Raw genomic sequence first — 26,975 nt, forward strand, 5'->3', positions numbered from 1 at the left:
TGCTACAGTTACGGCTTTACAGTAAGACGCTGGATAAATTGCTTACATCATCACACAACCTGCGCAAAATGACTCATTTCACCATCATAATTTGATCCATGTAGTCTGATAAAATTTGGAAAATCAAGAGGAGTCGTAGGATCATTTGTCCGTGTTTAAATTAGCGGAGTCTGATGCACATCCATCTAACAGCACTGGAATGAAGCCACAGACATAAACTCATACATATACATACAGTATACTCCATAAATGCAGAGCAGCGATTGATCATCTGGAGGAGATCTCATTGTGATTGTTGCGTACAATGTGATGATTCAAAATTGCAATATAGTACAAAAACGGTACCGAGTAAATTTGATTGGTTATTAAGAAAAATGCACTCAAAGCACTCAAAATTCTGAAATGCATATTTCACAGTTGAAGCGCACAAACCTAAACTACCAGTAAATAATAACAAAAAAACAATCATTTTGGAAGGCCCCCCCCCCCCTCAAAAAAACAGCGTTGTACTGAAATAAGAACAACTGCCCTTTTTTGAGTTTTTAATTGCAATTGAATTTGATTTATGGTTTAGCAGTCATGCATCTGTGAGGGACATTCATTTATATGAAAACATGGTGCACTAGAGCTCTTCAGTGTTCTTCATAGTTGGTTGTTTCGATGTGTGTGGCTGTGAATGCTGAAATTGAAAACCCTGAGAAATTATATGGACCTGAACTTCAGCCAGTGAAAGAAGTTGAAGTGGCAGTTAAAATGCTAATTACTTACAGAAGTAAAAAAGGAGCAGTGAACGTTACTTACTAGGGCTGGGCGATATGGCCTAAAAAAAACAACCCTTTGATTTTCTTCATTATAAATTATATATATATTCTTCTTTAAAAAAAAAAAAAAACTCAGATTTTTTTGTTTTTAACAACAAATCTGATTCACAATTTAAATTGATCCCTCCCCACTTAAAATCAGTTTGCCAATGACAAAGAAATTGTTCAATCGCACAGAAGGCTGAGTCTCCCATGGTCTTTCAGAGCTCTGATCAAGTTGGTGCCGCTGTCTGTAGTCTTACAGGTTAGTCGGTCCTCAACAAGATTCCAGGAGATCAGAGCATCTGTTAGCCCCTGGGCAATTATTTCCCTTTGTGTCATCGGGAAAGGAAGTGGTTTGGAAGAGGAAGCTTTGCAGAGTCCAGCTGTTGCTGCCAAAATGCACCGTTAAACTCAGGTAGGGCTGCACCACTCTGCTGGACCGCAGATTGGTTGTTGCGGAGTAGAACGACACCCCTTGCAGCTCCGTAGGGATCCATTGGTGTGTACTGTTATACAGCTGATGCAAGGCAATCAAGGTACTGGGACCAGTACCTGGGGCCTAAAAATTTGAACAGGTGAATAAACCCAGTTTTCCCTTGGTGTATATGGGCACCATATATTTTGTGATACACATTGCGAGAGCATCCGTGACCGATTTCCACCAGGCCTCATACGGGATGCAGTTGGGAAATGTTTCCAAGACGCTGGGTTGTTTTTTTTGGTGGTGGTGCTTGGGCTGCTGCAGTCTTGTTCTTTTCGTAGGGAGCAACTCTCCCACTCGGCAGCATGCCTCTGTTTGAGGTGCTGCAGTAAATTGGTAGTACTGCTAGCTTTGGTAGCAACAGCCTTTAAATACCCTTTGCAGCGAGGTGTTGTTTGTTCTGTGTCCGAAAAAAAACCCCTGAACCAATTCCAAAGTACTGAAGATACTTTTCCTTTCTTGGGAGTGAAATACTCGCCACCATGTTGTTTGTATATCAAGCACATGGGGGTGCGCGCACTCTGATCTATGGGAGCCCATCGGGGAACGTTGGTGGAGATTGTTGAAGAGAAAATCAATTTTCATTAAAACAAATCGACGTAAAGTACAAATTTGAATTAATCGATAAAATCAATTTATTCCCCAGCCCTAGTACTTACACATCTGTGCTGTATGATTAATGTGACGTGTGTTAAATGTACATGAAATGTCATATATTTAAGAATTACTCTCTAACATTTGTATCCAACCCTTAAAGAATAATAGTTCAGCAGAAATTAGATTTAATAACATGTTATTTGTCATCTATCATGGTTTTTTGTGATTTCTTATGCAACCAGTTAAGAACTAAACAGCTCTCTCTTTCAATGTGTTTGGATTCATCCATGATACATGGCAGCTTTTCTGTTTCCATTGAAAGACTTGGTTCTCTGTCGTCCCTGGTTTTGCTCTCTCCCTGGTCGAAGTTGTCCACCACTAGATGGTGCTGTGTAGTGCAGAATGAGGGTGCATCCTCTCTGCTCCAGCTCTGTCCTCCATGGGTGGAGGGCAGAAGCCTGCAGCCTGCTTTACTGTTGTTTTTACCTCTGATTAAATAGAATTATGTCTTTTGATGTTCGGAGTGGGCTAAGGTGTGTGAAGAGAGTAAAACAATTTTGTTGAAATCCCTTCTCTCTCAAAACATTACCGCTGCAATCCAGAGGCAATCACTCTGTGCTTTGAGGCTGCCTACAGCTCTCATCCTTGCAGTGTTGAAAAAAAAGTCTCACTGTAAGACTGTAAGAATGAGGATGGCCGCCTTTTACAAAATTGCATTGCCCTCGTTGCCTTTGGTTACGAAGAAAGAAAATGATGCAGTCGTCATTTGTCTTGCGTGATATTTTTGATTTGAGTTATGATGGCTTGCGCTCACTGTCTTGTCTCTCTGTTACTGTCACTCTCTTGGAGCCTTTGAGCAGACTTCTTTCATGCTCCCTAGCTGCAGTCAGAGGGATGGAGATAACAATTTAAATGAAGGAGGATGGGGAGATGAGGGGATAGACTGCTCCTAGAGGGTGTCTGGGGTCGACAAACTTTGAATAATCAACTTTCCTTGCAGTCAAATACATCATGTCCACTTCCAGGCTATACCCCTCTGCTCATTGTTGATTTCTCATTTCAGTCTTTCATTCTCTATCCTCATGAGGTTGTAGACCCAGATCCAGCATCTCTCTCAGTGCTTACGCCTTGGTGGGCAGAACTCTTTCTTTCCATGTCCAATCCAGCCATACCTTTTCACCAGCCGCCAGGAATGTGCCCGCCAAATGTAGCACCACAGCATCATAGCACTGTGGCACCGTACTGGAAATGATCATATTGGCTGGATTACACTTTTTTCTTCACTTCTTTCACACGTGTACGAACATGTACTTGCGCTCTCCTATTCTATAACCTACTCAAGCCATTATAGTCCACTGAAGAAATGAAAGAATGCACTATTTTCTATGACACACAGAGTGGTAAAATAAAAGTTGAGATGAGTAATGTTATTCTATTTAAGCCAACTAAAGCTAAACTGTAGAGCTTCACTGTATTGAATTGTGTGTGTTTTTTTTCAGATAATTTCTTAACTGAAAATGTAATCGACCAGCACAAAGCAAAATATATTAATAGGAAAACAATCGAGTAAAACACTGATAGTCAAAGATTATACTTGAATATAGTAAGGAGGTATTTCTATGTAGGCAAGGACCTGGACACCCCTGCTGATAGGTGGTTTGTGTGCTGTGGGGTGGTGGGCACTTGAGCCGCGACTGGCCAGGGGCACATTGAAGTCTTAATACGACTTAAGCTAAAACTATTTGTCAGACACAGAACAAAATTCTCAAAATAGCACATATTACATTCTTAGATTTCAGCCTCCTTTCAGTTTTTCTTAAGGTAAATCACTTGAAAATTCGGTTTTGTTCTGTAATCATTTATAACCTTTCACATATTTGATGGTGATGCAGGTTTCCCAATAATAGTTTATGTTAAACGAGAGGAATTAATAATAATGGGGCTCCGTATATGACAACATGCTCTCTAATTGTTGGAGAAGCACGCACTTCTTTTGCCATTATTTTCATGGAAAGACTGATGAAGTGGGCTGAAGTACAAATATATTCAAAGACCTGAGGAGTGTCTATACATCCATTTATGGTTATATCGACATCATTTTATGGAGTGGAAAACAGGATTGTGCTCAAGCACCCGGTTACACAATAGATAGAGATTTTATGAAACAGAACCATGACCATGCCCCACTTTACAGATCTGATGGAGAACAATGTGCACGTAGAAGAGATGTGCATTTAATTGAAATAAGATCCAAACGGCCAATTTACACACTTACACATCACATGAGCCGTAATCTTATGATTATGTTGAAATGTATGACAAACTGTGACCCCTGTAAACATTTTCATTACCGAGAAGGTCACATTATAAGTGCCGTTTGTGTTGTTGCAGGGTTCTGTAAAAGCATCATTTGGGATTAGTGATTTTATTCATATGATTTTTTTGTTTCTTTTTTCCTTACATGGACTATGAACAGAAAACATTGAAATGAGGAGGTTCCCCTATAAGCCCTCCCCAGGTTTCTTACTTCCCCAGCACAACTTATTAGGGCCTGAGCCAGAAGGTACTTCTGGCAAAGGTACTTCTGGCGAAGACCCTATTGTGTTTTTTGTTTCTCTCTTTCGGTGCAAAAGACGCATTTCTGTATTTGAATATTGTTCTTTCCATGTGCAAACCAAAAAAGAAAAATAAATCTAGAACTCGTGTAACAATTTGGGGCAAATTATTTTACATTATAAAAAACGGAATTGGGTTTGGTCCATTGTGTCACAGTGCCTGGATGATGTCATATTGCCTTGGCAGAAGTATGTGCTCTCCAAGTGTCTTCTAATTTTTATATATTTTATTATTAATTTCAACTGAATGCACAAATGACCATTCAGATCATCATTTTGTAATTGAAGTATCTATCAAAACAATTGCAATATGATGTATTTTTTTCACATTGTTCAACCCCAGTATAGTCCAGTTACTTTTGTTTATGTAACAGCAATTCACAGCAAGTTTCCTCATGATACTTTACAATTATAGCAGGTCTAGAAACACACTCATAAAATTAATTAATGTAAAACCAACAATTACCCAATAGTAAGAACTTGGTGACAGAACCGATGATAAATAGCCTTTTAACAAGCAGAAACAGAAGACTCTTGGCCAAGTGGGCGGCCATCTGCCTCAACCATTTGGAGGGGAAAGAGAACAAGACAAATTAGAGGAAGAGAGGCGGAAAGAAGACAGTAAAATTGTCATCCACGCCGTCTTGTGCAGTTGTCTGTTTTCATGGCCTGATACCATTGAAAGTATGTGAGAGAATTCGGGTGAGCCAACTCTATAATTAGTTGATTTTCCAGTTTTGAACTTCACTATGTCCCCGTCCACAAAGCAGAAATGAGCTCTCTTTCAAACAAGTCTCAAGAGGATTTAAGAGTGAATACTTATGAAGTATTTTGACCTTTTTAATTGCTCCTCTTTCGGCTTCTTAACTTACTAATCTATTTCATGAGAAGTGGGGAAATGGTATCCATCAAAGCACATCATGCATTCAGTTAAGTGTAAGTGGACACCTTCCACAGTACATGATTTACTCACTATGAGAATACCCGGGTCACTGACAACTGAAGTGAGGAGACGATGGCTCTCCTAATTGTGGTCTGTCAGTAGCAATTTAGCTCCACCGTAACTTCATCGCTGACATCCCCATACCGCTTCCCGATGGCTGTCTCTCCTCCAACTACTTGGCACTGCTTATCAATTGAGACGTGTAATGCAGTCATACTGTATATGACTTAATGCAAAAAGATGGGGGCTTATTGTCGTCTACCTTCCTCTGGTGACAAGCACTAGCTCATCACTAATGGAGGGGCCAGTCCAGGGGAAATGGAGGCAGGAGGCACTGCTGGCCTGCACATCTCCCTCCTCTTGCCAGGAAACAATTTGTCAGGAGGTGGGACGGCAGCAGTCATCCAAAACACTGACACAGGGAATGAGTGTCTGCTTGTAGGTCACAGTCTCAGAAGGGTGGAAAGCAAAGCAGATATAGTAGATGGATAGACATAGGGGAAGGGACTTGTAGAGAGGAGATATAGTGTTTCATCCTCCCACTAACCACTGCTACGTTTTTGAGAGCCTGCCAGGCACGAATCACATCCTCCGAATGGTAATTGGCAACTCTCCCAAGCTGTTACATGAAAGAAAACTTGTGTAGTTGAAAAATGATGCTGACAGTTTTGATGCGTGTCATGTACTGAAATGGGTTCTCCATCTGAGTAACTGGGCCAGCGCACAGCCAAGTAATGAATGTCTCACCCGCATTGTATTCCCACGTTTTGACACCTTTGACCCGGACTGGGTTTGGTGACTGGCACAGTTGATTATCGGGCGTCTGAGGAAATGTAACCATTATTATGTGACCTTTAAACATACTCACTGTTTTGCCCTTTACCGAGCTTTTATCTGGATATATGCAGACGCGGAGCTTAATTTGGCAGCAGTTCAATTTCTCTAATGCTATATAAGGCAACATTCCAGCTCGAAGAAAACTTGGTCATCTGTAGGCATTGGCGTCAGAGACAGAGCTGCACAACATGTCGAGCAGCATTCAGAAATATTGTTGTTCTGTATTTTTAGACTGCGGTTTGATTTAAAACTACAAACCCAAAGCATCTGCCAGCTGTCAGTGGGGGCGACAGAAAATAATACACAAATAATTGAGACTGATGAGCACAGTGGATACAAGCTCAGACGTTGCCCTTGTATATTCTGAAGTGTGAGTGGACAGGGAGCTGCCAGCATGGGGACATGTCCTGCTATTGATATCAGGTGACAAATATGTCGAAATCATGTCAGCCAAATATTATGTTAAAAAGAAAAATTAGTCATAATTTGTGAGTACATGTGGTTTATACCCTGCAGTTTCTTGGTAACTCACATGTGCTCACAGTTGCAGACACAGGCAGTTGTACTTTGGATTTGTGTCCTATTAAAACAGGTAAATTAGAGGAATTGTAATTAGGGTTTAGAGACAGCATAATTGATATGAATCAGTTTCCCTAGTTAATGTACAACAGATGGACAGGAAAGGTACCAGTGGGAGCAGGCAAAAGTCTCGTCTACATTAAACATATGCTACATTAAGGTGTTTGTACTGTACAATGCTACATTAGCGCCAACCCTTGAAGTGTTCACTTTAGACACAATAGAAATTGCCATCCTTTGGTTTCAGTGTTTCGAGATAAACAAATATCTCTCTACACTCTTGCACGGATTGACTGTTTACACTACTCAGAAACAAAGAAAGGCTGTGGTGCGTTAATGCTGCAATGGTAACGACGGAAGTGAGAAACAAGTATTAAAACATGTTTGACAAGAAATGTAAGTGTCATGTGGGCAGTTGAGCTGTATTTGTTTTGGTTTGATTCAGATTCAGATTCAGATGACTTCATTTGTCCTAAAAAGGCAGTTCAGTTTCTCCAGTCTACCAGAGCACAGACACAAACACAGTTGTTTAAGCTATGAAAACCGCCCGACATTATCATGACAGTTAGCTGCTAACGTTAGCCACTTGTATCGAAATGTTATTACGCATTCACGCGCTTAGCCTTCAGACTAAGCTAACATTTTCATTTAATTTTTAATCGTTTCTGTTTAAACTGTGTTATTGGCTCAGTGTTGAGTTTGGCGGTATTTATTTGAGCTGATAGTCACTTAATTTGCTTCCATTTTTTTGTCTCCGTCCTGGTAAGACAATGACATCAGCATTTTCCCCTCTACAGTGGGGAGGATTGAGCACATCTGCTGGGCAGGTGAGGAATGACAGGAGAGTTAGTGTCTAAAAGTCTTTCATTGAAAGTAAATAAAACTAGATTCTAAATATTTATGAAGATACTCCCTTTGTTAATGATAATGACTCCAGCACTTGTACATCAACAATACACCAAATCACTGTCTATGAATATTAAAGCTACTAAAAAAAGCACACATTGTTTGCTGCCTTTGTTACTGACATTCTGAATTTGTGTTTACAGTTAGAAAGCTCTCCATTATTTGAGATGTCTTAATTATCAATTTCTTCCTGGGAGTGTGTCAGATGTGATTGCCAGGGGATGGACGTTAAACAGTAGCGTGAGAGAGAGAGAGACAGAGACAGACAGAGAGAGAGCTGTGGAGCAGGAGGCAGGGACATGGCTTGCGGCTGGGTTTATTAAAGGTGTTGGTGCACAGCTTCTCTGTGCCACAGAGACTCTTGTTTGGATTTTAATTGGCTCACGACAGGTACATGTTGTATAGATTGCTGTGTGTTTTCCTTGTGACTTCTCATAAGTGCCTGGTGTGTGTGTGTGTGTGTGTGTGGGGGGGGGGGGGGTGTGTGTACTCTTGTTCTGTTATTGTGGACCCGGGCAGGCCTTAATGATGTTTGCTGAATGAAAAGCATCTTGTGAAGCTCTCCCAATAACATGCTCATTAAAACGCCCTGTTTACTATGACACCCTCCCTTGGACTCATCTAACCCTCCCTTGGTCTTATTTTCCTTGACTTTTTACATTTGCAAATCGAGTCCTCCCACCTGTGAGCATCTCATTCTCAAAGAGACCTGTTATATTTCTGTTTGGCTCTGATGTGAAATGTCACATAAATATTAATTAAATGTTAATCAAACAACTTAAGCGCAGTAATATCATCCGGATTTGGACATGGTATATTGATAAGTGGTTTACTCTCCAGAGGTCAGTCGTCCCTCAAGGCTCTTTTTTTCCCCTCTCTTGTATGGAGGGAAGAATTTGAGGAAGGGAGTCTGCACGCTGCAGAGACAATATTTTGTCTGCCTAATTAAAATAAATGTCAGCCCCCCCCCCCTGCTGAGAAGTGCATCAATCTCCCCCTGCGATAGGCCCAGAGTAAGTCTTATCCTGTCAGGCTCTGCCAGCAGTGCCATTCTTCTCCAGGATCTCCCTGGAAACCAGAAGGGTAGTTGGAATGATGTTTGCACCTCTGATGGTTGCCTTGTGGATGGCAGCTCTGCTCCTGCATCCTTGAGAGACCCAAACCTGAAGGATTTCCATTGAAAACAGCAGTTGTATTTCTTTTTGACAAAACATATACCGTGTTTACTTGATCAAAATGCTTGGACTGAGCTTTCCTGTAAGAAAGATATTGCTGACTTCCCTTGCAAAATGTCATTTCAGATTAGTACCTGTGCCTCCATCTTTGATAGAGTTTTGATATTTTGGAAAATGTGACCATTCGTCAATGATGAAAATCTCATCACTGTGCTGGGTAAGATATCATGTTGGCAGACCTTCATGGGAAATAGCCGCTGCTGTGTATTTCTCATGTGCACCTAATGTTAGATATTGAACTGCGATATGATAATCCATCTTTTACACCATCAGGAGGTTTGTACACACTGCTGCTCTGAGGATTCTGTTCTAGACAAATGTGCCCATTGAAAGGAGAATAATTTTAAAATAAGAAATCTACTGTGGGTGTTTGCTTGCACCAGATTTTAATAAGGTATGTGTCTAAAGGTGATTGCTATAGGTGGCAACTCTGCATCCTTACACTGATCAGATTCTAGCCATGTTCGTGGCTCTGTGAGGCTGTGATACATATTAAAAATGAATCTTAATCTGAAGTTTTAATTTTCTGCTCCTTGCTCTGATTTGTAAATACTTATGTATGTCAGGATGTTTGCCCTCATCCAGATATTAGTTTAGCAGTCCTAAAATACAGAGAAAAATGAAGAGAGACACAAAAGATAGAACTCACTCCATCAATTTAATAAATTTGTTGCCATAATATAGCACCCATTCCCTCAATGTTGTTATTTTACAATTTCTATCATGTGGCCAAAAAAAAGGCCTATAGCCACTCCACAATATTTTTTTTTTCTTGACTTGCAACACAGCAGGAAACACAAGTACAAATGTGGCTGATGGACACAGTTTTCAGGTATTTGGTTAGGAAATAAAAAAAGTTGACTGACTTTTACATGGTGAACTAAAGGTTATTACAATTTATCCTGCAGGAAACACATGTCTGAATGAAATTTCATGGCATTTTACTTTAAACCAGAAATGTCAACCTGTGCAGGGGGGTGTAGAGGGAAAGCCCTGGATGATTTCTTATAAATATACATATACCATATATATAAATTTATACATATATGCATTTATATGTATATATTTTTATATATGGTATATGTATAAATATATGTATATGTATATATGCTATTAAAAAAAAAAAAAAAAAAGGCCGGAGCACTGAACTCTCCTTTCATGAACATGAACAGTCATTCAAAGGCAATATGTGCGAGTGAAAATAAAATTTCCTAAGTCCTATGTGGCCTTGGTGAGCTGAATAGAACACAGTTGCCTGCTGGGTTCATTTGGACTACTCGTGCAGATGGATGGAAATATGAGTGGTTTAGTGCTCTTAAGTTAATGATCTCGGTGCATGTTCCCTCACTTCCTCCAGGGCTTCTCATTGTGGAGAATAAGTAGCAGGAGCTGTGGGCCGGTGCCTGTCACAGGGTCTTGGCTGATATAATGACTTGAACAGCCCAACAGACTGTGGTAATAGTAATAACTGTCAGACTCCGTCTCCCATCAATGCTCACATCCCCCTAATTTAGGATTAATTCCCACTGTACTCCAGGAAGCCCTGACTTGCTAAATATCTCGCTCTTTTCTTTCAGCTTCACCAAAATGATGTTCCTGCAAGTTTTTAAAAAATTTTTTTTTTATCTGTCCTCATCACAAGCATTTTTATATTTGGGCAAGCACAGCAATAGCAGCTCTGAATTTTTAATTGTTTCTAAAATTAGCGTTGCACTTAATGTATAAGAGGAAGCCTTTCATACAGCTTGTCATGCTAGTAAGCAGCCACGTTTCCAGTCCTTCTCGTTTGCTGGGAAATGAAGTTTCAGCTTTCCTTAATGTTCAAAATGTTCTGTCACCTATGGATCATTCTTCCATCTCCTGTGTCCCTGTTAGGGTTGATGATGACTTTTCTTGCTCCAGGTCACAGACATGAGATCTTTATTTCCAGCCTGTGAGATTTGAAACATACTTGTGCCTTGAGATACTGCAGCATGATATATATTTTTATATATATATATATATATATATATATATATATATATATATATATATATATATATATATTTTCATTTCCAAACAAACTTCTTCCAGTCTTTTGTCAGTTCGAGCAATTATGTTTGCTGTGACATCGCCTGTTATTGTTTTCAGTACAACTTTATGACAAATTTTGCTGCTCTTTTGCTTTTTGCTGCAGGCCACTGTTTATTTATTTTTTCCCCTCCCAGTGTGCACTATCAAAACAAGAGTTTGGTTGGTCTCCAAATACAACTTATTTGAAATATATCCTACGATGTACAAATCAACTTAGGGGAAATCGGCTGTTGATTGTTGTTTCTCTACCAACATTATCTCCTCCAGGACTGTCAATTACATTTTGTCATTTTCTTCAGCAAAAACATATACTGGTGGTTTGAACCAATTTTTTTTTTAGTCCAAAATTGGGCAAACCAATACAACATGAGACATAACTTCTGAGTTGTACTTATTTGAACATATAAATCTGAATTCTGTAGCTTCTGTACGCGGAACAAAATCAGGACGAATAATGCAGGTAAGCTGTATTTTCAGTGCTTTTTTTTTTTTTTTTAGAAAATTTCTGTACATTTTTATGTGTAGTAATTAATTATTTATAGTTTCATATTGTACTGTGATAAAAAATTTTTTTTTATCGTGCTTGATTTTCACGATCAAATTATTGTTTCCATCTTACAGTTCCATCATGTATAAATAAATAAATTCGAGTATTCATTGACAGCCATAGCATGTTTCTAAAGCAACCTTTAATCTAATGGCTGGATCCTTGATGAATCCAAACACTTCCTGGCTAAAACCTCATTCTATGGTTCCAGTATAATATAATGACATTGATTGGATGTGTCTCAGCTGTCACCACCTGGCTCTGCAATTGATTAGGACTCAGTGAGTTACTATGCTCTGTGTGAGTCGATGAGTCTGACCCTCCAGGCAGCACTCCTCTCACCGGAGGCTTCCTTCACATGCTAGCATCAGCTAACTACCTCCTCCAGTGCTGCACCCTCACCACAATGCCATTTCCCCACCTACACCCGCCTGTTGATGTAAAATTGATCTCCGCTATATAACCAAGGAACTGCAGATTATAGATCTTAAGCCTATGTACGCCTCAGAATGCTGCGGACTGTTTATATACAAGGATTACAGGCATAATGTGAATTTTCGTCCTGGTTTTGAATGAAATTATTATCCCTTGTTTGTTTACTGAAACCGCTGCTAAAGAGTCTCTTTGAGCTTCCTTTAATCCCGTTGTTTACTACTCCAAGCTCTCGGCGCTTTCTGCAGTTCATATGTAGATCACATCATTCTGAAGCACTTTGCTGTATTGAAATCATGATAGTGATTCATGTCGCTGGCAGCTTTGTGTCTCAAAGGGAATTCTTATTTTATAGTGTTCATATTTTAGTGCCATTGTTGGATCATGGAATTCCACTTTTTGTGAAACCATCTCCAAAGAGCCTCCATTTTGATTAATAAGTTATTACTCTTTTATTACGGTCATGGATGTTCATGTGTGTATGAGGGCGATATAGCATCGCCAAAACGTGTTGAGCTTTAATTGTATTTTTCTCACAGCGCTTTTTTCTTTTCTTTTATGCTCTCGCTTGCATTTATTCATTTGAACATAAAGTCATTCTCCGATTCCTATGATTGGAAGACTGAAAGTGTGTGATAAGTGTCGGACAGATAAAAGCTTTTTCCAAGGCTGTAGGCGTCCCTGTAGAAAAGCCCCTCTGGTTGGTGCTTTGTCTCTCTCATTCTCTTAGAGCTCAACCAGCATTTCTGCCCCCGAATCATTCCTGCGCTGAATTCTATTCATTGAATAATACAAGAGGAGAGTTTGGTCATGTGCTAGATATTCATTTTGCTCTTTCCCTTGCGTTTGGTGAGAATACGGACATGTTTGGTGTGGGTGACACATGAGATAAATCATGCTACTTTTTTTTTATTTTTTACCTGCTTCTTGCTGCGCAATAAAGTGATGTTTTTCTAATTGGATCATTTGTACAGTATCATCACTTTAAAAGTGTACCTGTTTGATTTAATGTTTCACATAAAGCATCTTATTAATTCAACCCCATGAGATGGAAAAGCAGGCATTACTTTAAAGTGGAATATTGCTATCTGTTTTATGGCTTCCATATATTTCTTGGGCTCCAATTCGAAGCAAAAGCTGTTAATATCTATTTTACTTGAGATTAAAACTGTAGTATGAAACAAACTCCTACTCCAGAGGAATGGGATATTGATCTGAACCTTTACACAGTCTTCTGAGATGTATAAAATACACAATTACATGACACGATGTATCAATACTCTGTACATGACCGCACACTTGGCATGGTACAGTCTTCCTGGTTGTCAGACCAACACCTCAGAAATTGCAGATTATCTTCCAATAATAGCTGTGGGATTAGCGACAATGTAGCTTTGAAATATTATGTGGCTTTAGATGTATTTGCTTGTATTTGATAAAAGAAAATATTCTGCTTTAGATAACATAAAAAAGGTCTTTAACCTTAACAACTTCAGCTCACTTAGTCACTGCTGTGGCCCACTGTAAGTTGTCGTGTGCAAAATGTCAGCTCCATTACCCTCCAAGAACACTTGACTTTTGGCTTTGGTAGCAAGTCACCTGGACAGCGGTGTTACTTTACATAATGATCTGACATTTGCAGGCTGCCTTCCCATTAAAAACAAAGGGAGCATTGCTTGTTTTTCAAAAGCTTCGAATTAACGCAGTTTTTTGTTTACCTGACAATTGTGGCTGTCTGTCAGATACAAAGGAAGAAGCCATGTGATGTTATAGAGCTACAGAAATGATGATGGATGGTCAAGGATGTGACTTTAAAGTGATACTTCCCTCAGAAAGTGTCTTTTGCCTTTTAAATAGGTAAATAGATGCTTTCCCCCCCCTCCTGCATCGCTTCTTTGTGACTTCAGAATGCAAGAAGAGCCAGCCACATATTTAGATCACCGCTAACGGAGACTGCTGGCAAACAGCATTTGTAGCAAGTAACGACAGCTAAACTGACCAAAAATATGTGTTTACACACTCTCAAGTGCATCTTCCTGTATAATCCACGTCTTTGAACGAGCTGTGAATGAGTGTGAGTGATTTGGTTCAACTGAAGGCACCAGGTGCTCACGCTTGATGCGACGGTGCACTTAACTTGAACTGTTACAGTTTGTCTTGAGCGTTTGGCTTAAATAAAAGTATTAATTGATAATTGAGCATATGGTTGGATAAAAAAAAAAAAAAAATACGATTTTGCCAGAAGATGCCTTTGAGAGTTTTTAAAGTTAGTGTCATTTTCTTTTTGGCTTCTAGTTAATTATAGATGGCTGTCTCTTTCTCTATTCTTTACGCAAGTAATCCAGGAGGGAAAAGAATCATTAGTGAGCTCAAAAATACTTTATTGTGAGTATCTGAATGGCAGATATGGGCGAAATATCTCTTTTATTCTGTTGGGAGCTGTTCATATCAGGTTCAGGATGGTTGGTTGATTTCGTTTCACCATGATCTTGATCTTCTAATAACCTATCCGAGGGCTTTTTTTTAAAAAACCCAACCACCTTCATACCCCAACTCCAAACCTATATTGGTTTGCTCATTCAGTGCACACCCACACTGGTGTGAGCTTGTAAAGAGGTTAGATCACATCGCACTTTCACTGCCATAAATGCAGAAAATGCACTTCATAATTTGAGTTCATTCTTTTTACATATATACTCATTTGTCTCGGCTTATTGTATCACCCTCTCAGGCACATCAAATGCTGCTATTTAATGATATAAAGAAGCTGAAATACTGAAGTCCTGCTTCAACAGCACCTAAAGAAGTATCAACTTAAGTACTGCTGGAGGCAGTTCCTCTTTTCCATAATACCGCCCAGTAGGCAGTACATGACATTTAGGATAAAGAAGATTCTCCTATGAATGATGACCTATGGTATTGGATTATGGTTTTACATGTGAAAAAAATGTGCTCAGGGGAAGTCTAAGCATTGAGTGAACCATTATACGCCCCACTTTGATTTGAAACCATGTGGACTACAGGCTCCTTGTGCATTCTGCATTGTCCTACCTTTGATTGATTACACTCGTCTGAGTCTGACCAGCTTATTAATCGATTCAGCAAAACCCCAGAGTCCTCTGTGGATGATTTAAAGCAATAGGCTTTTTTTTTTTTTAAACTTTTCCTGGGATGTCTGATGTAGAGGTGCGATGGGACAGATTGTAAATCATGTCCTTATACAACAAAGCTTCGCCTAAACAGTAGGTGCGACCTAGTTTCAGGTTCCTACTAAGGGGACTACTGTACTTCTCGTAAATGTCACATAGCTTTATTCTGTTTGTTGGTTCGTGTGTAAAAAGCTACAAGTAACATATAATTTCTTTGCATTTTACCTTAATTGTCGGGATGCATGGGTCTCTGAACAGAGTTTCTGCTGTCAAATGTCAGTGTTCAATAAGTAGCCATTAGGTGAGTGTGTTTGCTGCATGTCAATAACTGCCTCTCAAATGGCTTGAGTGGGACTGGGAAACTGCTCTCAGGAATGCTTCGCAATGATTAACCATATCTTTTGAACATCAAATATTCAGTCCCAGGGCGCTTAAAAGGTGGGTCTGCAAATTAGTTTGCTCATTTGTGGAAGATGACAACCCAGAGTCAGTGTCTCCAGGATAGAAAATGTGTGTGTGTGTGTGTGTGTGTGTGTGTGTGTGTGTGTGTGTTTGTTTAATGTCCGCTGATCAGTGCATACATGTGTTGGATTATCTGGACTGTGTGGTATGTTCATAAGTATAACAGCTGATTTTTAATGTTTCCACATGCTTTGGGCTCATTTAAAAATGAAAGATACACAAAAGGGTATTACGGGTTCACTTGATGGACACATGCATTATTTTTCTCACGCGGGGGGAGATGCTCTTGCCCATTAGGCATAACTTCATGTTTGTGGAGCTAAAAACGTTGAATTTTTTTAAAGCTTTTTTCTGCTAGTCCCAGAAGCAAAGAAAGGAAAAGTTTTGCTTGTGTTGTCTAGAGTAGCCCTGAAATAATGTTAAATAATTGCCTGAACATTTTTACAACCTAAATGATTTGAAAAGGAGGCCTTTTTAAGCCCCACAGCATAGTAAGTGGGCCCTTTCGTACATCTCCTCCTCATCCCTCTGCCCACATTTGCACTTTGCATTCCGGCAACTTCTGATTAACAAATGAAGCACTGCTAGTAAGCAGATCTGATTGTGCAATCATGAAAATGTAAATGTTTGAATTGTTTTTGACCGAAATTGATCAAACCTGGGGTAACAACAAGCAAAGCCTTCGGACCCGTTCATTTTCGTGGCAGGGCCGTTTCACAATGTGACAAATGGCATTTTTTAAACTTTCGGTTTAGCTGAGTTTCCACTGGCAGAGGTAAACACTTTATGAATTTATAACACCGTAAAATTTTACATAATTATAGTGGCTACAGGGAACATAATCTGACAATGGTAACAAAAAAAACAGACAAAACAGTTCCAGTGGGGATTCTACCTTCTCGGCTCCTGCAACAGCAGGCTAAAGATAACAAAGCCTAACTGAGTACATTAGAGTAGAGAAGGGAGGACAGGTTTTTCTTTACCATCAAAATACGTCATCATCTGGGATCTGGCGCTTTATTAAACTCAGATGTTCCCATGGATTTATAAAAATGTTAATCGAGTTTGTGGCCATACTTGAAAACAATTCATTGTCTGAGCATTGTCTATTCTTGTGTCTTCCTCCCTCACTCAGCTGCCCACCACATCAACATCCCGTGCAGCCTTCCTGCAGTGCCTTCGTTGGGGGATTTGGTACCCCTTCCAGGAGTCGGCTGACTGGAAGGGGAAGGACATACAGCTTGTTCTGCAAGGAGGTGCACAGCCAAACCCTCATGGAGTCATGGTCTACAGCACAGAGATGTCTGCCAAAACTGCAAGCCCTGCTCAACTCGCAGCTCCAGGCACAACTCAGGTAGCACAAAAGCACAGACGAACATTCCTGTTGAAGAGACGAAAACTACAGGATGTGTTGAAAGGTGTTAACACAAGGTTCTGCTTTCAGATTAATGTTCCAGCTGCCTTAACTCAGTCACAGTCTTCCCTGAAGATGGAATCTTACACAATATCTAAACTGTTAGGTGGTGTGCTGTGCATTAGGATATTTGATAAGTCGTCTTTGTAGCAAAGAACAGGTTGCAGATTACAGCCTCCTTGAAAAAAAAATACATGTCTAAATTCGTGGACAAATACTTTTCTGCGGGTCACATCTTTTTCTAAATGGTTCAGATGTTGTTATCCTCTGATGACTCAACTTTTAGCACTTTAGCTGTGAATTATCACACAGCTTGTGTAGTTGGAAGTAACTCCTCCATGTCTGCATGTCCTTCCCCTTCAGAATGTGAAACTGGTCATTGTGTGTGTGTGTGTTTGTGTGTGTGTGTGTGTGTGTGTGTGTAAACTGAAATGTCTGTTCTTTTGTCACTGAGGTCTCTGAGGAGAAGGATATGATAATGTTTCGACTGTCATCCAGTTTTGAAAGGAGGGCATACAGCCCAAAGGCATCTCTGAGGACAAAGCAGGAAGATGTATCACGTCAGAGACGATCACCTTCATCGCCCTCACTGGGTAAATATCGTGTCATCTGTAATGGCTTCTTAAACGATTTTTCATTTTTTGGAAAAGAGTTGAAGGATCACGAGCTAATAGGAAGAGTTTTCTTCCATTAATTAAAGAAATAGGCTCACATTTCACATCCTTGACAAATGAAAAATAGTTTTCAGAGGATACAAATAATTTTTTTCTCTACGACAATTAATTGCTTATTATACCAGAATGTGTTTGTCATGTTTCGGCGAATTGTTTTGTGCTGGGTGTGTGTGTCCGGTCGGCAGTAAAACCCTGGTGTACTCGGCCAAAGTTCAAAGCAACAAGCATCAAACTAGACTGTCCAGCCCCCACCTCTCCAGAGTTATCTCAATGGCACCACCTGCTCTCTGCATGATTAGCACTCGCCATGATTTAGGTCTGAGTGGAAGAGAGGGATAAACTCACTGTGCTCACTGAGACTTTGGCTGTCCATTAGAGCCTCTTGATCTTCAACAGGCCTTATACAGGTTTCCACGTGCACACAGCCGCGTGCACACACACGTGAGTTGTTTAAACCCGGGTAAACGCATTAATGCGAGCCAGTTTGTCATGTTTTCATTGCGAGTAGACAATATTTCGGATGTAAACTGCTAAAAAAAAAGCGCAATATACTGCATCTAAGAAAACACATTTTAACATCCCTGCTACTCCACAATGTCCTGCTAGACAGGTAAATGTCTGAAACAAAAAATCTTGTTTTATTATGTGCCAGGATACACCAATATCTTGGTGTTAGCCAATATTCCTTGTTGACCACATCACACTACCAGCAAATAAGATGGGACTCACTCATTGTAGTACACATTATTTATGTGTTCATATGAAAAACTGTACAATTACCGTACATTTTTCTTAAGGTTTATTAATTTATAAGGTTTGTAACCCTCGCACAAAAATGGTTGTAAAAATAAACAAACTATGGTGAACAAACATCAGCCTTTATTCTGGACATCAGAATCTGAAATACCTTCAGGCTCAGGCCCTAATTATTGTGGAGAATCAGGAGCCAAACCACTGACAATGATGTGTTTTATAGACAATGGAGGCTATAGAATAGTCTCTGATTTTTTTTTCCTTTTGGGGGGGGGGGGGGGGGTGTCAGTCTATGTATAAAAATGTCTCCAACAGAAGCATTTGCATTCAATCGTTCTCATTTAAAACATGACGTTTATTAATACTCTTCAAAAAAGACTTTCTAAACCGGGGCGCTAAAGAGGCCTCCCTCCAAAACAAAGTAAAATATTCCGCTTCCCAGACACAGCTGAAGATAAATGATGCGCCACATTCGGCTTATTGCACCCCAAACCGCTTTTTCTGCCGCGTGGCTGTCAGTGAACTGATTAAAAGTGTAGTAAACACTACACACAGCCACTCTATTCCAGTGACAGCAGAAAGAACTTGAGTGGACCCCGGCTGAATACTCGATGATTTCCACCCTAATGATGCCGTTAACTTATCTGGGGAGAGAAGAATAGCGTTGATGTGGGTCTACTTCATGGGTCTGTGGAGAAGACTATTGGCGAACTCCATTAATGATGTTTTAATCAGCCCTTGCCCTTGCCTTGGGAGCAACGCCCAGGAAGCCTGAGTGATTTTGGTTTGTGTTCCAAGGAGAATGATATCATGGATCTCTGTCATTCTTTGATTTCAGTGCCTTAATCATCCCTGATGTTGTTTTTCCACAAGAGAGAGAGAGAGTGCGTGTGCGCACAGATAGCTTATGTAGGCATTTCTTGACCTGTCTCTAATGTGTAATTTATATCTTATTTGCATGTTGTCAGTGAAAAATCGCACCGCTTTTCGCAAACTTTGAATCGACCGTTTATCAGGAAAAAATAAGGAAGATATTAATCTATAATTTAGCAATAGATTAATTACATATTTATTTCCAAATTCACTACAATGATAAGTGGGAAAAGATGGAGAAGGTCCTACTGTTTTGACGCGTATTCCTGTCCATTCAATTTAATCCTTTATCATTTGTATGTATTTAAATGCATTTCTTCCTTAATCACTGGTGTCCTGGGCTTGTATTTGCCACCGTACATCTGCCAGTTTGCCCAGCTGTCAAGAGAAGGCTTCACATTAATCACAAATAAATAGCCACAGTCAGTCCAGCTAATGAGGTGAAACCCATTTTCCACTGTAACATTGTGAAAACGGAAAAGTCCCAAAAAACAAAACGGCTGCCGGGGGGAATGTGCCAGAGCACATTTGTGACAGAGAGCCATCCAGTCCTGCACTGTGTCCACTCCGTGTGCATGTAGTCTGAACAGATGGGCGCTACAGTAAGGCACCCCAGGCAAATGAAGCAATTTCCAAAAGGCCAGTCAATCCCAGCACGGAGAGCGAGAAAGAGTGGGAGAGGACAAAGACATGAGAAGTATTACCATGGCTACCAACCAAACTCCTCAGGAACCATTGTTAGACTTTAAACTCAGCGTGATGTGTGAATCCTACTCGGCCACTTGATCGGTCTACAAACAGATAGATTTGCTGTTGTTTTGGTTCGTCAAGATTTTTATTTCCTTTGCTGTATTTACGTTATATTCTTGATATGTCAGGAGGTCGCCAGCCGGGTTTATTGTGAGATCTTTTGTACCGACAGTTTAAACTATCGCATCAGAAACAGTTGATGGAAATGATTGAATGTGGGAAAAACAACAACAACTCGCACTGAGCTGTTTTCTGCCTTTTTTGAAAAAGACGAAAACCCACAAAACAGAAGATAGACACCCCTTTTCCAAATAAGCTCTGTTTTAGCGAATCTTTAACTTTCTGCCATCAGCAGATATTCACAAACTTTGTCTGTGGACATCAGGCCAAATGTACAACAGTAGCCAAGTTCTGAACAATTACAGCTTGTCCAATTAAAAGTGATTCCTCAACACTTCTCTCCATTTTTCACGGGTAGACGGTTCTTCTACACCCACTGCTACAGCCACAATCGTGTGTCAAGTTGCTTACACCGCCATCTTCTGGTGGTGTTGCATAGCTTTTCATTCCTCATGGGCATTTCCTGTTTTGCAACATAGCCACGATTCATTTGAAATTCACTTGACAATTAAATGCAGATGATATTGCAATGATGTTGTGTGAGCTTGTAAACCGATTCACCGGCGATGTTTGTTCAATGCAGATGGGGATTTCAACAAAAACAACACTTGAAGCGATTGAATCTACATTAGTTGATGTGTTGCATGGTTTTCATACAATGGGTTCAGCTTCTTTTTTGTCTTTCATTTGTTGTACAGGTCGGAATTACGTTCAAGCTTCTCCTCCAGAATCACCACAAGGCCCCAAGGTAAGTTACCTTGTGACCTACTCAGCTGTCCTCTCGGATTAATCCTAAACAGCTAGTGTGCTATGTCCAAAAAAAAAAAAAAAAAAGGTTGTGTGTGAAGTTCCCAACTTCTTTCGCTTAATGCAAGCTTTCACAAGTGTTGGCTGCCTTTTGTACTCAGAAGAACAAATATAGCTCTGGTGTCAGCAGGGTCATGCAGGCTGGGCGTCTTACCTGTGCATGACTACAGATAGATGATTAATATCCACAAATTAAAATAATAGTTTATTAATTATGGATGTTTCTTTGTATAAAGGATAAATATACTGAGAGGAAATCTAAGATCATTTAATACTGTCATGGCTGGCATTTTAGAGCACATCTGGCCCCCATTTTGAGCTATTTGACAAAACCTTTAAAATATGCCCGAATATAGTTAAAAGAAATCTTCAGCCATTGTTTGAAGCACATCTGAAGCAGCTTCATTTTCACACTGAAAATATGAAGGGGGCTGGGGGGTGGCAGCATATTATCAGGAAGTCCAGATGGCCCACTTCTGTCGAAAGTCAGTTTACATTCCGACACTCACGTATGGTCACAAACTTTGATTCCTGACTGAAAGATTGAAAATTGCTGCGGCCCAGATGAGTTCCCACCGTGAGTCGGCTGCTCCCTCGCCCAGCTAAGGTTTGCAAGTGTATCATCCCATTTTTTCCACCATCCATAAGTTAAAAGCTTGGGACCAAGGCTTCTTCTTGTCTCAGTGACTCACTGTCGGTGATATCTTAATGGGGCTAAAATCATCTTGTTATGAGTGATGGATTTAAAGTCAAGCTGAACAGAAAAGTACCTTTCTAACGCTTTTAGTTTGGATTATGAAGCACATTGTTCACTTTTTTAAACAATATATGCAGAAAATCTACAAAATGTATAAATTTCTTCTGATTTGTGTGTCAAAATCTTTTTTTTTTTGGTTCTTTCCGTTAAAAAAAAATATGGCTGGTGCTAACAAGCATATATCAACCCATTTCGTCCAATAATGTCATGACATTTACCTGTCAGTCAAGCAGCGTTCACATACGTCTATGAGTTATGATGCATCTGTCAGCTGACACTTTGACACGAGGTGAGGTGCTGACTGCTGAACCTGCTGGTGCAAACGTGTCCACATCTTACTGTACATCGTGATACAGTAGTTAGTCTCCAAATGCTGTTAAAGCTATAATTTTAATATTTATGCATCTGGTGTCACATTCTTACATTCATGAAAGAAAACACAATGCCCGTGTGTCCGTCATGTAACATTAAAATCACCATGAACCCTGAGAAATAAAGGAAATAATGATGGTGATCAATCATGCTGTGTCGCATTAAATTAGATTAAATATCACATTAGCATTGATGTCCCTCATCTGCTTCCCATAGGGGGCGACTATTGTCGTACTGATCAATAGGTATATAATATAGTACTGATCAATTCTGCCATAACTGTAATACATTTAACTACACAATAATCATCTTTCCATCATTTCAGAGGTTGGGGAAGATGACTAACTCATACGTCACTCTTTGTGCAATACCACACCAACCGTATGTAGTGAGTGTCTGTGTAAGTGTGTGTCTGTTTCTGTGTCTGTCCCGGCAAAGCTGAGCTACAGGGTCTTATATCATCCCTCAGCCTGAGTGGAAGTGTCAGTGGAGACTAGGAGATGTGATGGATGTTTCTCTCTCTTGGGATGACACACACACACACACACACACACACACACACACACACACACACACACACACACGCACACACACACACTAGAGCCATTGAGCGGAGGAGGAGAGAGATCAGCTCTGTTTCAGCGTTCGCTCTGTGGGCCAAAATGAGCCACTCTCTCCATTGTCAACTCATTTTAAACGGAACCAAGTGGGGCTGGGAGCTGTGGGAGCTCAGTAACCATGAACTTTACAAACGGACCCTCAATGTGATTAAGCAGCAAGGGTGGTGGAAGCCCGCTAGGGGTAGTCCCCCTGGAGCTGAACACAAGGCCACTGTGGTTGCACTGGTTAGCTCTAAGGGGAAGATATTAAAGGACGACGGCGCTTAGCTGGATATACGCAACCACAGATCAGCCACAACATTATAACCACCTAACTATTGTGTACTGTAGGTCCCCAGCTTTGACATGGACTCCACAAGATCCCATTAACCAGCAATGAACTGTTCTGGTTCTCTCCACATGCATCAGTGAGGCCCGGGGGCCCACGGCCCTTTTGCAGGAGCCCCCCCACTGACAGAGCCATCGTAATGAGATAATCAATGCTATATACCTCAGTGGTTATAATCTTATGTCCGATCTGTGTATCACTCTGCTCTGGTTGTGCGATCTTTTATCGACTCGTAATTACACAAATATCTGCTCCACCAAGCAGCCAGAATTGATTTGAACAGGAGATATTATTTGTAAAATGTTATTGCCACTGCATTTTTATGACTGCTAAAACTTTCATGACACTCCATCAAAGATGTCTGCAAAAGTGGTAAATGCTTGTGTGATATTTTTCCAGAGGGATAGTTAGGTGAGGAGTGCATTTTAGGATGTAATCACAAGTTACAAGCTAAAAGAAGATTGACTTCAGACAGATGAAGGCATCATTTTTGGAACCCGAAGCTGAGATTTTTGCTAATGTTTGCAATCTGATGGGTTTTTTCTATGTAGTTTGTTGACCAGCTTGAAGAGACTACTGCTTCAGACTGATGATCAATTTAGGGGCTCCATAAAGGCCAGAAAAAGATAATGGAGGATTTTTCCAAGAATAAAGTCCACTCATAAACTTAATAGTCCTTTAAACTACTGCAGGTACGTGTTGTTCATGTTTCACCTTGCTGTTTAACTGTCCAACAATGTTAGCATATATTTAGTTTTTCTTTTGTAAATGTTGTCATTATTATATTTGTAGGATTGCGAATTTTTGCTCACTGCAAAAACACAATAAGCCATCTTGCCTTTGATGAATGTGCAAAATAGGCAGTCGTTGCAAAGATGTCCACTATTTTCAGCTTTGTACCAATTAATAAAGCAGCTGTAGGATTGCAGGAAATGTTAAATACCCTCTCTCAGACATTCTTAGAGGAGACTGAGTAAATAAGGGTATAGAGCAGCAGTCATTAGCGCTATGTCTGCTCGGTGTGCACATCATGAATCTATCCAGCAATCTAGCCATATATCTCTTTGATGGCCACCCAGGTCTTTGCATGCAGAAATGAAACAGAAAACACCGTCTGAAGCCATGCCACTGCTGTTGGCAGTCTCCCTACAATACATCATGACTTGCTGCAGAAATCCACAAATATAGTCCCTGTCGCCCACATTTTCAAAAAATACTGCTATAAAAATACATTCGTTTCAATCCCAAAACTGATTTTCCCTGTTCAACAAAATGTTTCTTTCCTCTTCGACATGGCTGTCAAGTGCTGATTAATCAATGGCATCCTTCTCTGAAATGGCAAGCGTAAACAAACCTTACGCTCCGGCTCTGTCTGTAGGCATTGTTGGATCTGACAACTTTCTCTTGCTTGCATAAATTATTGATCCTTGACACTCTGTTTGCCACAGTGCAGAATGCTAAAGAGCCTGTGGTATTTATAGCCAGCCTTTTGGAGAGCAGCTGAGTTTGTTTGTCTGTATTGATGAGGATTTCTGGCCACCGGGCTGTGGTCTTGTTTCAGGGTCTCGCTGGAGTTCAGTTGACCCAGGTGGTCTTGCAGTCAGTGGGTTGGGGTTGAGAGCATGTTGTAGTTTATTGTTGGCATAAGGTGCTTTGGCAGCTGGTGCTGGTTCAGTCAGACCACAATCTTTCAGCCCTCTCTTATACAAATTAGCCTCGCTCTTGTAGAAATGTCCGGGCTGTGAGCAAATACTAAATGTATGACCTTGTTCAAGCGCCCAGCTGTCAATGCTGTTGGAATCCTTCTGTTTTCAGAAATCCAGAGAAGGATGCAACTTCATGTTTCGGAGTAATCAGTCAAATAGTATTGATGTGGTTTACGTAAAGATTGACATTTGTGTCAAACAAAACATAAGCTGTTTTCTCTGACACTGCATTGATTTCTGTTAATGCAAGTGTTTGTCCTATTATCACTCCTTGGAGATTGAAGCTCAACCACTTACTACTGTGTCAATTAAAGCGGTGAAGAGGTGTTGTAGATCAATGTGCTGCAGAATGGAAACGTGATCATCTTGAATAGTTTCACAAGACGACGAAGAGCAATCGCAGCCAAAAACTCATATCATTTTTGTAACATTATGTGACTTCAAACATTAAGACAGACATGATTACTTTGCTTCCCTTTGAATATTATTTTGAAACTCTGTGAATGTGTGTTGCTGTTGAAACCATCACAGTGGTCATTTATTTCAGTTCTCAACTTTCACAATTTTACACATCGTGGGGCATATATATTTATATGTGTATGGATATATATAAAATATACATAATACATAGGTTTAAATTCTTTTATTTGGATCACAAGGTAAACAAAGTTGCGCTTTTTTGATCCAGACACGACAGAAGTAGATTGTAATTTTTCACAGACCAGACACTGGATGCACATCTGCTTAGCTAAACAGAGGAAAAGGCACGTAATGGTGATAATTTAACAGATATAAAATAAGCACATGATGATATGACACTTAAGGGCAGATGACACATTGTCTTTTCCAAATAAGGAGACTGCCTATGGCGGCTGAAACTGAGCAGTATTTTGAAAGTCTTTTTGCTTCAGTCTTGTGCAGTCCACCCATCTGCAGTCCACGGTGCACAAGTTTGTGTACGTGCCCTAGACTCCCAAACACAAGCACAATTAGCTGGCAGCTATAGCCTACACATATACACATATAAACAATGGTAAAGTAAAACATGGAATGAAAGAAAGAATAGGAAGATGCAAAACTTTCATAAATAATACTGTAATATAGATATGATACATTTATTTTACATCCTGTATTGGTAGTTAATTTGTAAATGTGCTGATTAAACTACACATTTTTAATTCATCGTCACATATTCTGCTTGGGTATTTACATACATTTACATAATGCATTTGTCCTTGCACTTTTAAGCATGCACATTCCCTTAAGTTTATACTGGCTGTCTTTAATTACCATCAATTACTACTATTTTGTATATGTTTACCTGATACCTCCAAACAGTAAATGATAAATGGAGCTATGAGCAATACAAGCAGCTTCTTGAGGTGTTTCATTATATGGATCTGGCTCCATCCAGCATATCATCCTTGAGACCTCTCAGTTGAGATGAGCTGTTGTGACTCATACACATGAAACTACTAAAGTTTAGTGACATACAATGAATATTGGCCAGGGGCATGAGGTGTGACTTTGTGTGTGTGTGTGTGTGTGTGTGTGTGTGTGCGTGCGTGCGCGTGCGCGCGTCTAGTGTGCCAAAGCGACCTTCATTTTGATCACGACTACACACCTGTAATGTTGTGTGACTGCATCTTTCACCGTGAAGACTTTCTTGTGGTGACAAATAATAAACTGCCCACAGTCTGCAGGACCACATTTTGCTACAATGACAAACACAAGGCAGGGACACATGCTGTCGCTGCTGCTCATCAACAGCATGAATCCATGGATGTTCGTATCACAGCTCCTGGCAGTGCAGTACAATCTCAACGTTCAACCTTGTTCGATCAGACAGACTACCTGAGGTCATCACGACGCCCCCAACACTCTACTGGGATGTTAACAACATTAAGTTTTGAAATTTTGATGTAATATCAGGAATCAGATTCAGTTCAACTGACCGAGTATGAATACGCATACAAGGAATTAGAAGCCAGAAGTATGTCAATCATCTACATGTAGCCAAAACAGGGACAACAGACTGGAGAAAGGGACCCAGCATTAAAACGCAGCTTTTTATTCATATATATGAATGTATGACAGTTAGGCAGAGAGTAAATAACAGATTAGACCCAGGGGCACTGAATT

At 40.1% G+C, this 26,975-nt stretch overlaps 1 protein-coding gene across 4 annotated transcripts in view; it reads left to right on the forward strand.

Moving 5' to 3' along the window:
* nphp4 (nephronophthisis 4) overlaps positions 1-26,975 on the forward strand; it is a 137,523-nt gene that overhangs the window by 51,597 nt on the left and 58,951 nt on the right. For all 4 annotated transcript variants that reach the window (XM_086214300.1, XM_086214301.1, XM_086214302.1 and 1 more), the window contains 3 exons: positions 16,795-17,013; positions 17,528-17,666; positions 20,942-20,991. In XM_086214300.1, coding sequence (XP_086070426.1) covers positions 16,795-17,013; positions 17,528-17,666; positions 20,942-20,991 — 408 coding nt within the window. The remainder of the gene's footprint in view (positions 1-16,794; positions 17,014-17,527; positions 17,667-20,941; positions 20,992-26,975) is intronic.

The sequence above is a fragment of the Aulostomus chinensis genome, chromosome 9 (assembly GCF_037954235.1).
Source record: "Aulostomus chinensis isolate RoL2024-O1b breed Wild chromosome 9, RoL_Achi_v1.0, whole genome shotgun sequence".
Taxonomy (NCBI): domain Eukaryota; kingdom Metazoa; phylum Chordata; class Actinopteri; order Syngnathiformes; family Aulostomidae; genus Aulostomus; species Aulostomus chinensis.